At 39.8% G+C, this 13,339-nt stretch overlaps 1 protein-coding gene across 1 annotated transcript in view; it reads right to left on the bottom strand.

Annotated features, from left to right (window-relative positions):
* LOC120986031 (collagen alpha-1(VII) chain-like) overlaps positions 1-13,339 on the bottom strand; it is a 570,823-nt gene that overhangs the window by 88,749 nt on the left and 468,735 nt on the right. Inside the window, exons 87-89 of the mRNA XM_040414311.1 lie at positions 7,674-7,727; positions 3,892-3,945; positions 1,629-1,691 (exon numbers count right to left, since the gene is read on the bottom strand). Of these exons, the coding sequence (XP_040270245.1) occupies positions 1,629-1,691; positions 3,892-3,945; positions 7,674-7,727 (171 nt within the window). The remainder of the gene's footprint in view (positions 1-1,628; positions 1,692-3,891; positions 3,946-7,673; positions 7,728-13,339) is intronic.

The following is a 13,339-nucleotide window of genomic DNA, read 5'->3' as shown; positions in this document are numbered from 1 at the left end:
TGCTTCACTGATGAGGTGGTATGCTTAGGATCATGAGCAGTTCCTTTCCTTCTCCATACTCTTCTCTACCCATCACTCTGGTACACGTTGATCTTGGTCTCATCTGTCCATAGGATGTTGTTTCAGAACTGTGAAGGCTTTTTTAGATGTCGTTTGGCAAACTCTAATCTGGTATTCCTGTTTTTGAGGCTCACCAATGGTTTACATCTTGTGGTGAACCCTCTGTATTCACTCTGGTGCAGTCTTCTCTTGATTGTTGACTTTGACACACATACATCTACCTCCTGGAGAGTGTTCTTGATCTGGCCAACTGTTGTGAAGGGTGTTTTCTTCACCAGGGAAAGAATTATTCGGTCATCCACCACAGTTGTTTTCCGTGGTCTTCCGGTGTTGCTGAACTCACCGATGTCTTCCTTCTTTTTAAGAATGTTCCAAACTGTTGTTTTGGCCACGCCTAATGTTTTTGCTAGAGCGACGCCTGTCATCTGCATGTCATACTGACTCACAGTATTATTTCACTACCACAGCAGACTCCGTGTTACTGCAAGGCACAGTGTTCTACACCACTATAAAGGCTCTCTGCGGCCAGGAAATAGCTGTTTTTTTACGTGATTCGCCGCAAATAAATTTGGATCGAACCGAATTTTTTAGAAAAGTTTGGCGAACCGGACGAATCAAATGTGCTAATGAATCTAAAATGTGCTAATTTCTAATATCCATATATGTGAAAGCAAGGTTAAATATGGAAGATGCATTTGCTAAATTCCTTGTCATCTTCCAGATAGGTTATTATAGTTACTGTATATTGTAGTATATGTGCATTAGTTCAATCTGTTTTAGTAGAATGTTTCTTGAAAGTAGTTTTATTTTTTAGGTACAAGAAAAAAAGAAAAGAAATAGGTATTGATACATTAGGGCAATATGAAAACCACCTACATGACATAGATCAAGAATACTTTTACTTGATGATGAGCATGTGTTTATAGTACATACTTTATATGCCATGCTTGTTAAATTACATTGAACTTTATTTTTGATACTTGTTACATCTGCAGCTATTGGCAATCGGCAAATACAATATGGGATACATTTATTATGGTATTTACACTACTATTGTGGAATAAAAAAGCTGCAAATTTTGGTGCACGCCATATTTGCTGCAAAATTTGAAACTTTCCACCTTCTCGCCACTTTTCAGAAGTGGTGAGAAAAGGGGGCATGGCAAGGGAGGGTGGGGTCAGGGCCAGCAGGCCCAGCACCTTTATCTGCATTTACCCAAGTTTTCTGGTGTAAATTCAGAATGAAATCTATGGCAGCTAGGAGGCTGCCTTAGATTATAGTCTATCGCACGACCAGGAGGACGCCCCCAATCTATGACAGGCCTGTGCCACTGCATGAATTTGGCACATTCTCCAGCTGTGAAGGAGGAATGAAGCCCGGCGATGAAAAACCCAGTCTTGATGGTCTTGATAAAAGTGCCCCTATGTGTTTCCTTCCCTTGGCAGACAATCTGACTGGCTGCATAGATATATTTAGCCTAATATAGATATATTGCCTAATATTTATTGTAATTAGATGTTCAAAGATGAATGTAGTTAGACTAATCACAGACAGACTGAGTTACGAACCTTCGCTCCTGCAGGTCCTGGATGGCCTGCTAGTCCAGGGCTTCCTTGTGCTCCAGTTTCACCCTGGTGTATAGATATTCTTGAGTCAGAATAAGGGCTCATGCACATGAACGTATTTTCTTTCTGTGTCTGTTCTGGTTTTTTTTGCGGACCGTATGCATAACCATTCATTTTAATGGGTCAGCAAAAAAAAAACGGACTTTAATCCATGCGCATTCCGTTTCCGTATGTCCACATGTCCGTTCCGCATGTTGGCATTGCAGACAAGGATAGGACTGTTCTATTAGGGGCCAGTTTGTTCCATTCATCAGAATACGGAATGCACACGGACGTCATCTGTATTTTTTGTGGATCTGTGTTTTGCAGACCGCAAAATACATACGGTTGTGTGCATGAGCCCTAATGGGAATATAGGCAAACTGATAGCTGGCATATAAAAGACTTAGGCTACATTCACACGTCAGTATTTTTCTATATCCCGATTTTCGGTCCGTTTTTTGCGGATCCGTTGTTCCTGAAAATGTTTCCGTATGTCATCCATATGTCATCCGTATGGATCCGCAAAAAACGGAAACATGTATAAATTTCAATAAGCAAATAAAGTTGTTTGGATTTCTTTGAAAAAAAAAAAGTAATTTCCATGAACGGAATCCGCATAAAACGGATGACATACGTAATGACATCCGAATGTCTTCCGTTTTTTGCAGATCCATTGACTTTGTATTGTACCAGGATCCGATTTTTGCGGAAAAGAATAGGACAAGTTTTATATTTTTTCGGACATGCGGAACGGAACAACGGAAACGGACAGCACACATTGTGCTGTCCGTTTTTTTCCAGGACCCATTGAAAATGAATGGGTCCAGATCTGGTCCAGATCTGTTCCGCAAAAAACAGAACAGATCAGGAAAGAAAAAACGGACGTGTGAATGGACCCTAAGAAATACAAAATGTTTTGCTGACATGGTGTAAATATTTGTTTAGGAACTGACAGTTAATTTAAAGCAGGAATTCTTTAGATTATGAAATACAATAAATTTCGCTTGAAAAGTCAAGTGTAATGATTGTCTAAATTTAGAATACTAAAATGTAAAAGAAATCATGAAGTTTATAGCAGAAAAAAACATATCTTTGAGATGTATCTTGAATGTGCTGGTGTGTGACTTTAATTGGAACTGTTACAGTCACGCACCAAAAATTCTCAGTTTTCTGCTAAATGCTTTTATTTGAAACATTCCCTCATTTCTTCATGTGTGCAGACGTAAATCTGAAGTTTGGTTCATTTTTTCTTGACCTCCGCCTGGTTGTAGAAAGCCTGTCAGAATGTTCCTGCTAATCCCATAGCACTTTCTTTTTTGGAAACTTATTTTTGTATCCTGTAGACATCAAGGTATCAGCACTAGCACATAATATAAAGTATTTGAGTGTGTGAGCTGAGCCATCACTTAGATTTTTGTCACAACTAGCACAGTCATATGTCTTAAAGGGTTTCACCATGAATTGCGCTGGCCAATCGTAGCGCTGGCCAATCGTAGCGCACAGCTCATAGCCTGGGAGTCCCAGGCTATGAGCTGTGTGCTACGATTGGCCAGCGCTGCAGCAAGGGACAACCCTAATACAAAAACTCCGCCCCATACAACAGAGGGAGCTGCACACACCGGAGCCTATGCCGGGCGAACGGAGGGGCGCCCAGACATACTAGTAAGTGCAGGGGGACCCCTGGGCGCCGCTCTGCCCACTGATATAGTTAGTTTTTAAACTAGTGAAAGGTCCTCTTTAAATGGGTTGTCTTACTTCATAAAATAGCATTTATTATGTAGAGAAAGTCAATACAAGCCCTAATGTATTGTAATTGCCCATATTGCCTCCTTTGCTGGCTGGATTCATTTTTCCATCACATTATACATTGCTCTTTTCCATGGTTACGGCCACCCTGCAATTCATCAGTGGTGGTTGTGCTTGCACAGTATAGGAATAAATGCTATTTGCTGAAGTGAGACAATTCTTTAAGATGTTAGAGTATTATATGTGTATGTTGCTCCTACTCTAAACTCTTATGGTAACCCGATCACGAATCAACTAAGTCATGGTAACAGGCTGAACTGGATGGACAAATGTCTTTTTTCGACCTTATAAACTATGTTACTATGTTAATATGATTTGCAGTCCCATTTTCTACAAATACATTTAGCATAAATTCTCTGCAAGAAAAAAAATCCCCTCTGCACATCTGTTATAGCCGTCCCAAATATGACATACTTACTTTAACACCTATGATCCCAGGTTCTCCTGTTTTGCCTGGAAACCCTAACATTCCCTGTAAAAAATAATATATAGATATAGATGGATGACCACCATTGAACATTATTTTGTCTTGTTTTTTTTTTTTAAATCTGAATAGTTCCAAACTTCAATGCAGATTATCTACAAATTATAGTGAAATATAAATATAAACTGATAGATAAAGCTCATTATTTCTGCTACAGAGCTCCAACTCTTATGCATACCACTTAAAGGGAGTCTGTGACCAGCACAATGCCTTGCAGTGCTAGGTCATGATACTTTTCATTTAGTGATCTGTTGCTTAATTCTGAAGGAAAAGTACTTTTATTCCATATGCAAATGAGCAGTTAAGTGCACAGAGGGCAGACCCAAGCTGCTTGGTGCACCCTTGCTCCTGTTTTGACAGCCACTTCCTTTCCTTCTTTTTTAACAAATATCTGTTTATTGATTTTCACAAATAATAGAGAAAACATCTTTTGGCATAATACATGTAAAGTAGAAGACAAGTATTACAAGAATTGCAGATACAGAGAAAATATCACTATAGCTACATCTCCCAAGTATACAACCATATGGGGTTCTTATGTTAGCAAATTAAGCTCATAATGCTGTCATATGACCCTATTATGGAGTGTAACTAAAATGTTATGGTATACAGACAGAATGTTTAACCACGCTGGCTTTTAGCGGGGGACTTTAATTTACATATAACAAAACTAACGAACAGAGGCTTAGAACAGCCTCCTAACAGCACTCAGATCGCAGATCACATTCAGGATTTTTGTCTTCATCCTGGTGGGATGAGTAATTGTGAATAAGCATAGGTTAGCTTCCTCTCTGGATTAAGGGACTCCACTGCCATGGCAGACCACAACAACGAGCGGTATTAACACAGACAATTCACTCGACCAGCGATACTACCGTGATGATAACCAAAATGGTAATGATATTTTGGGTTACTAAACAAGAAGTCTTTAGTAAAATTGTGTTGTTAGTGTGTTACCCACATATAAATTTAGGAGTGTATAAGTGTATAGGTAAGTTGGAACGGGTGAGATGAGACGGGTGAGATGAGACAGCATAGCCTAGGAACATAAGACCTTACTAAGGGTTTCTGTGTTTCTTCCACGGGTTCCACACTTCCTTTCCTTCTTGATTGCCTTTGACAGCCACTCCCTCTCTATCTTGATTGACAGGGCCAGGTTCTCTGGTCCTGGAAATCCAAAAGGAGAGGGAGGGGCATGCAGAGGAAACTTAGGGGGGCCTTTAGTGAACTTAATTGCTCATTTGCATATGGATTAAAAGTACATTTTTTTTCAGAATGAAGCCACAGATCTGTAAGTGAAAGGTACTATTATTGCATTTAGTTATGAGATTGGAGCTCATTTAAGCTTGAGGTGATAAACATCTAGAAAGAATTCCCTCTAGGTCAGTGTTCCTCAACTCCAGTCCTCAGGGGACCGATTGTCGGGCATGATTTCAGAATATCCCACAGAATGAAGACCTGTGGTAGGTCCTGATGCATTGACACTAATTATATCACCTGCTCAATACTAAGGAAATCCGGATGGTGGGCCCTGAGAATGGGAGTTGAGGAACACTGATATAGGTGGTCAGATTCCTTTAGTTATACTTTATAGCTTTATTTGTAGTTTAAGACGCATTATGATTTGTCCCTTTACAATTGTACCTTTTTACACATTACCTACAGTTTCCTGCCATTAGAGTTCCCTAGAACGTCACATAAAAAGAATGCTCCAAAAAAGTAGCAGAACACGGAACATCAGAACATGAACATCCTGTCACATCTTTATTACACCTCACATATAAAAATAGATTCTTCATGTAAGAATACACTCTGTGCTTCTGTTCATGAAAAAATACATCATTTACTCTACAAACATTTCCTCTGAAACATTCACACTTCTGCTGCGGAGCATCATTAGGCACTTTAGCATCACTCACTCGTGTATAACAACTCTGTTGGGTCAAATAAGTTCAGCAGCGTTCATTTGAGGAGGTGTACTAAGCGTAGGAATGAATGATTCTCTACAAATTATGGAGCTAACCGCTAAGCATATGGTTTCATACATTTGAGGGGGGAGGGGGAAAGGATTTTCTTTAAGAAAAATTAGGCATTACTCACCTCACCAATTACGGGTGCCATTCCAAAGCTGTTCCGGCCCCTGCTGCTGTCCACTTACTGCTTCTGACTCGACACACATAAAATGCCCACTCGGCCATTCACTGGCTGAGGCAGGTGACCGCAAGTCTCTGCTGTGATTGGCAGAGCAACAATCTGCAATTTCATGGGTGTTGAGCCAGGAGCAGGAACGGCAACAGCAACAGGAGCAGCGGGCAATTAATGAGGAATGTTTTCTTGTTTTTTTTTTCCTATTCTGCCCCTGACAAAAAAAATCTTCCTCAGGAAAGCCCCTTTAAATAATGTGATGCCTCGCACAAACATTCCAACATTAAGAGCAAATACTTGCATAGTTAGTGGTTTAAAAAAAGTCCATTTACTAAGTTTAACCTTTCATAATAAAAAAAACTTCAACAAAAACACCAGACATTGACCAATTTTCCAGTGAAAAAATCCCTTCTCATCCCTACTGACAAACAGATAGATCCCTGGATCAACATTCTCAAGGACCATTTCTTCAATATTCATGATGTCTGCCTAAATAAATTATCATCTATGTATGCATTTCCTAGCCTTCCTTCCACCCCCCCAACCTTATGGTAAAGGAAAAACATTAATTTATGGAGCCCCTGTTTTACAGTAATGTTTCCTTCCTCCTTCTTAGATAATGAACACTATATCTCAGTCTCCACCAATTACTTTCAGAGAGTTAGGGCCTTTCTGCAGGGGCCAATGATCGGGGCAATTATAAATGAATGTTTTTGTGAACGCTTGCTCCTGATAACGTTCCAGATGTGCTGGCATTTGGTGCTAACTGTATGAAACTGTATGGGAATGAATGATCGCTGATTAGATGACTGCTGCATCTAAAGGCAGCTAATAAGCAAGTAATGATGGAGAATGAATATTCCTAATCAGTGCTCGTTCTGTGCCTAAAGGCCTCTTTACATGGCAAAATGTAGCAAGCAATTGTCGGGAAGGAAGCATTCCTTCCTGACAAGCACCTGCTTGTCAGTGGAGGAGACTGGTGCTTTTACACGTGGCGTGTGGGGAGTATGGGGAGGAGTGATTGCTAATGTCATCAACTTGTCCCCATACAGAATCGCATACAGCATACAGAAGTGCTGTTTAGACGGCACCATCTCCTTCTGGAAAACATCGATTTAGGCGTCTGCATGAATGTTCCTATTACCCGATGCACGAGTCAGATTATCGCTAACGAGCATCAGACAGTGTAAAGGCGCTTTAAGACTCCGAAACAAAGTTTTGCCAGCAGCAGATTGTTAACAGTGGATAAGAGGCTGAATTGGATGGACGTATGTCTTTTTTCAGCCATACAAACTGTTACTATATTTAAGTTATTCATCATACTGAGGATGGAGAACATCTGCATCGTCCCCTGCAGTGCAGGAGAAAACATTTTTAGCTTTAAAATTATTTTGGTTTGGGAGTAAGTCCTATTGCTAGAAGTGTTCTTTATATGTATGTAGTCAATTACTAAATGTAATAAATTATAACCCTGTTGGAATTTCTCAGACCTTCTGCATTTCATGTAAACATATCATATAATGCAATCATGTAAATCAATACTGCATTTTTATTACTGTCACAGAAGATACCTTGTCTCCTTTTTCCCCAATGTCTCCTGGTAATCCAGAATTGCCCTTTTCACCCTGTATCATAAAGAAAATATGCAACATATAGAACATATACATTAGTTTCTTTTCACCTGTCTTCCACCCAGGAAATACATATTTGTACTGCGTGTACGAGTATAACATTAAATAAACAGTTGCAGCAATCTTTTAGCTCTTTTGATTAAAGGGGTTATCCACAACCATTATAATGTGACCCCAAATGCCCGGGCCACTCACACAGATTGTAATTACCATCCAGCGATAGGGTGGGGTGGGGGGATCGGAGCAGCCAATAGCAGGCCACAACGGGAACAAGCCTCCCTAGCGTCACCCCTGATGCTAGGGAGGCCCGTTTCTATTGCGGTCTGCTATTGGCTGTCTGCCCCAAACAACCCCCCGCTCCCCACCGTCAGATGTTTTGATCCATGTGATGGGGAGATGCAGTGGCGGTGGTGCTGGCATCAGAAGCGGCAGGGGTGCCAGGGAGCAAGGTAAGTACAATCTGTGTGAGGCGCCCGGGCCTTTGGGGGGTGGGCATTACAGGGGTTGGACAACCCCTTTAACTTTTTATCTAATGTGTTAGGAGTGTAGGTAAAGATTGTTACATCTGTATATATTGTGAACATTTACTGATACTTGCACAAAAAGAAAGGGTAACATTTGAAGCAATGCAAGCTTGCTACCATACTCCGACCTTATCAATTGATTCATTTTAATTTAAGCCTATAAAATTATGTAGGAATTCTAAAGAAGGCCATACAACTTCAATATCTGTTGATTGAATGATCACTTGACTGATAGCTATCCCTCCTAAGTCCCCCATGCTGCGCTCAGCTGAGTGTGCATGTTCTCTCAATAGGAATATAGGAATAAACTGATGCAAGACGCCTCTGGTGACAGGTTATCTCCTGTGAGATCAAAGGAACTGTCATGCAAAGTCTTATTCTACTCAACATCTGCCATCAGAGGAGAGTTGTGGCACCATCATGCACATTAAATGGACACTTAAATTGGCTTTGATAACCATAGGTAAGTCCTAAACTATTTGACATAATAAACTATTTGACATAATATTATTGTCAATAAAATGATCAATAAAAGTAGATATGAGTAATTCATCATGAATTTCACAAAAAATTCATCTTACAAATGAATCCAAAGTTTTGGTGATATGCTTTGGACAAATCATGCAAAACTGTACTTGCCATTTTAATTTTACACTAATGAGAAAAACGGGAGGCCCAAGACTGAAGGTCACATGACCCTGGAAGGAACCCTGGCTAGCGGGCTTGCCCACAATCCTTTGCAGCAGTGTTGCCAACCAGTATTTTTATTTTTCTGGACAAAACATCCCAAAATTACAGACAGCTAACATTTTTTCCAGACAAATTGGAAAACCAAATGGATGATAAATATTATAAGTGATACATGTCTATAACTCAATATACTGAGAAGAACTGATTACCAGCATTTACTGTGAGCTGTAAAATGATGATAATTACCAAAATAATGTAGTCAAGTACCTCCAGCCTCAAAAAAATCATGGAAAGACCTTTTTTTTTAGGACACAGGAAAAAAGTCACTTATTTTTACGGACTGTCCAGAAGTTTCTGGACGGTTGGCAACCCTGCTTTGCAGGCAACCTGACAGTCAATCAGGAGGCAGGATATTGGCTGGTCTATTAGGCTGTGTACTAGCTGTGAAGCACAGATGCCATTGTGAGCTCAGCCAGTGATATGAGGCAAACACTAATTAGAGACACAAGCCAGCCATTTTAGGATCTTGAGAGTACAGTGTAGGGATTATAAAGAAGATATGTTTAGTTAGATTGAGTTACTAGGTAGAAAGTCACATTGTATCAATAGGGAGAGTATAGGAGCAATGTACTGTGTGTCTTACAAAGAGTACAGAAGCTAGAGCTGTTTGTGTCATGAACTTCAGGCACAAAGACCCTGCAGAAAGATCTTTTTTTTTCTCAGCCAGCCTCTTTTCCCAAAAACCTAAAGTTTCTACAGTTCATAAGTTTTTTTCATATATTTATATTCCATGCACACTGCAAGGTACAAATGCCAAGTTCATGTTTTATTGAACGTGGAACAAAAAGAAGCCAAAGTGCAATATTAGTGAAAGGTGTGTATTAATTGCTTTATCAGCGGTCAATGGCCACAACATATAGTACACTATATAATTCTTGCAAGATGACACATCAATTCCGACGTTCCAGTCCCTAACGGACCTTTCTCATAAAGTCGCTGTAGGTAAATAGCAAATAAGGTAAGTACAAACAAAATAGTTTACTTGTTAGCATTTTTTCTAGATTTGCTATTTTTATTTTGTCCACTCTATATTTCATGCACCTAAATATGTACTGGTCATTTTATGTTTATAATCCTCTTATCTTCTATTTACCTACAGCGATATTATAAGAATGTTTCGTGATAAATTTTGTAAAGTTATTACAAAAAGTTTGAGATATTTGGCTTGTGGGGGAAATTTCAGGATGAACCTAAAATGCACTCTATCATTTACAGGTGAACTTAATGTTACCCTCGCTAAGTTTACTTTAGAGTGCACATGTCAAACTGTTCAATGTTTCGGTACTTTTTGCACAATTTGCTGTTGTCTAACAAGGAGTTTAACAGCAAAATTCACAACAGGTGTTTGATCCATGAATCACCCAATACATTTCCTGGTTCAATTAGAATTGGTATTTAACCACCTCAGCCCCCATAGCTTAAACACCCTGAAAGACCAGGCCACTTTTTACACTTCTGACCTACACTACTTTCACCGTTTATTGCTCGGTCATGCAACTTACCACCCAAATTAATTTTACCTCCTTTTCTTCTCACTAATAGAGCTTTCATTTGGTGGTATTTCATTGCTGCTGACATTTTTACTTTTTTTGTTATTAATCGAAATTTAACAATTTTTTTGCCAAAAAATGACATTTTTCACTTTCAGTTGTAAAATTTTGCAAAAAAAACAACATCCATATATAAATTTTGCTCTAAATTTATTGTTCTACATGTCTTTGATAAAAAAAAAAATGTTTGGGTAAAAAAAAATGGTTTGGGTAAAAGTTTACAAACTATGGTACAAAAATGTGAATTTCCGCTTTTCGAAGCAGCTCTGACTTTCTGAGCACCTGTCATGTTTCCTGCGGTTCTACAATGGCCAGACAGTACAAACACCCCACAAATGACCCCATTTCGGAAAGTAGACACCCTAAGGTATTCGCTGATGGGCATAGTGAGTTCATAGAACTTTTTATTTTTTGTCACAAGTTAGCGGAAAATGATGATTTTTTTTTTCCTTACAAAGTCTCATATTCCACTAACTTGTGACAAAAAATAAAAACTTCCATGAACTCACTATGCCCATCACCAAATACCTTGGGGTGTCTTCTTTCCAAAATGGGGTCACTTGTGGGGTAGTTATACTTCCCTGGCATTTTAGGGGCCGAATGCGTGAGAAGTGGTTTAAAATCAAAATGTGTAAAAAATGGCCGGTGAAATCCGAAAGGTGCTCTTTGGAATGTGGGCCCCTTTGCCCACCTAGGCTGCAAAAAAGTGTCACACATCTGGTATCCCCGTACTCAGGAGAAGTTGGGCAATGTGTTTTGGGGTGTCTTTTTACATATACCCATGCTGGGTGAGAGAAATATCTTGGCAAAAGACAACTTTTCCAATTTTTTTATACAAAGTTGGCATTTGACCGAGATATTTATCTCACCCAGCATGGGTATATGTAAAATGACACCCCAAAACACATTGCCCACCTTCTTCTGAGTACGGGGATACCAGATGTGTGACACTTTTTTGCAGCCTAGGTGGGCAAAGGGGCCCACATTCCAAAGAGCACCTTTCGGATTTCACCAGCCATTTTTTACAGATTTTGATTTCAAACTACTTACCACACATTAGGGCCCCTAGAATCCCAGGGCAGTATAACTACCCCACAAGTGACCCCATTTTGGAAAGAAGACACCCCAAGGTATTCGCTGATGGGCATAGTGAGTTCATGGAAGTTTTTATTTTTTGTCACAAGTTAGTGGAATATGAGACTTTGTAAGAAAAAAAAAATAAAAAAAAAAATAATCATTTTCCACTAACTTGTGACAAAAAATAAAAAATTCTAGGAACTCGCCATGCCCCTCACGTTATACCTTGGGGTGTCTTCTTTCCAAAATGGGGTCACTTGTGGGGTAGTTATACTGCCCTGGCATTCTAGGGGCCCAAATGTGTGGTAAGGAGTTTGAAATCAAATTCTGTAAAAAATGGCCAGTGAAATCCGAAAGGTGCTCTTTGGAATGTGGGCCCCTTTGCCCACCTAGGCTGCAAAAAAGTGTCACACATGTGGTATCTCCGTATTCAGGAGAAGTTGGGGAATGTGTTTTGGGGTGTCATTTTACATATACCCATGCTGGGTGAGATAAATATCTTGGTCAAATGCCAACTTTGTATAAAAAAATTGGAAAAGTTGTCTTTTGCCAAGATATTTCTCTCACCCAGCATGGGTATATGTAAAATGACACCCCAAAACACATTCCCCAACTTCTCCTGAGTACGGAGATACCACATGTGTGACACTTTATTGCAGCCTAGGTGGGCAAAGGGGCCCATATTCCAAAGAGCACCTTTCGGATTTCACCGGTCATTTTTTACACATTTTGATTTCAAACTTCTTACCACACATTTGGGCCCCTAGAATGCCAGGGCAGTATAACTACCCCACAAGTGACCCCATTTTGGAAAGAAGACACCCCAAGGTATTTCGTGATGGGCATAGTGAGTTCATGGAAGTTTTTATTTTTTGTCACAAGTTAGTGGAATATGAGACTTTGTAAGGGAAAAAAAAAAAATAAAAAATCATCATTTTCCACTAACTTGTGACAAAAAATATAAAATTCGAGGAACTCGCCATGCCCCTCATGGAATACCTTGGGGTGTCTTCTTTCCAAAATGGGGTCACTTGTGGGGTAGTTATACTGCCCTGGCATTTTCCAGGGGCCCTAATGTGTGGTAAGTAGGTAAATGACCTGTGAAATGCTAAAGGTGCTCTTTGGAATGTGGGCCCCTTTGCCCACCTAGGCTGCAAAAAAGTGTCACACATGTGGTATCGCCGTATTCAGGAGAAGTTGGGCAATGTGTTTTGGGGTGTCTTTTTACATATACTCATGCTGGGTGAGAGAAATATCTCGGCAAAAGACAACTTTTCCCATTTTTTTATACAAAGTTGGCATTTGACCAAGATATTTATCTCACCCAGCATGGGTATATGTAAAATGACACCCCAAAACACATTGCCCAACTTCTCCTGAGTACGGCGATACCAGATGTGTGACACTTTTTTGCAGCCTAGATGCGCAAAGGGGCCCACATTCCTTTTATGAGGGCATTTTTAGACATTTGGATCCCAGACTTCTTCTCACGCTTTAGGGCCCCTAAAATGCCAGGGCAGTATAAATACCCCACATGTGACCCCATTTTGAAAAGAAGACACCCCAAGGTATTCAATGAGGGGCATGGCGAGTTCATAGAAAAAAAAAATTTTGCCACAAGTTAGCGGAAATTGATTTTATTTATTTTTTTCTCACAAAGTCTCCCTTTCCGCTAACTTGGGACAAAAATTTCAATCTTTCATGG

This window comes from Bufo bufo, chromosome 1 (assembly GCF_905171765.1).
Source record: "Bufo bufo chromosome 1, aBufBuf1.1, whole genome shotgun sequence".
Taxonomy (NCBI): domain Eukaryota; kingdom Metazoa; phylum Chordata; class Amphibia; order Anura; family Bufonidae; genus Bufo; species Bufo bufo.
The sequence above is the reverse complement of the archived record's forward strand: the minus strand, read 5'-3'. Positions and strand labels throughout refer to the sequence as shown.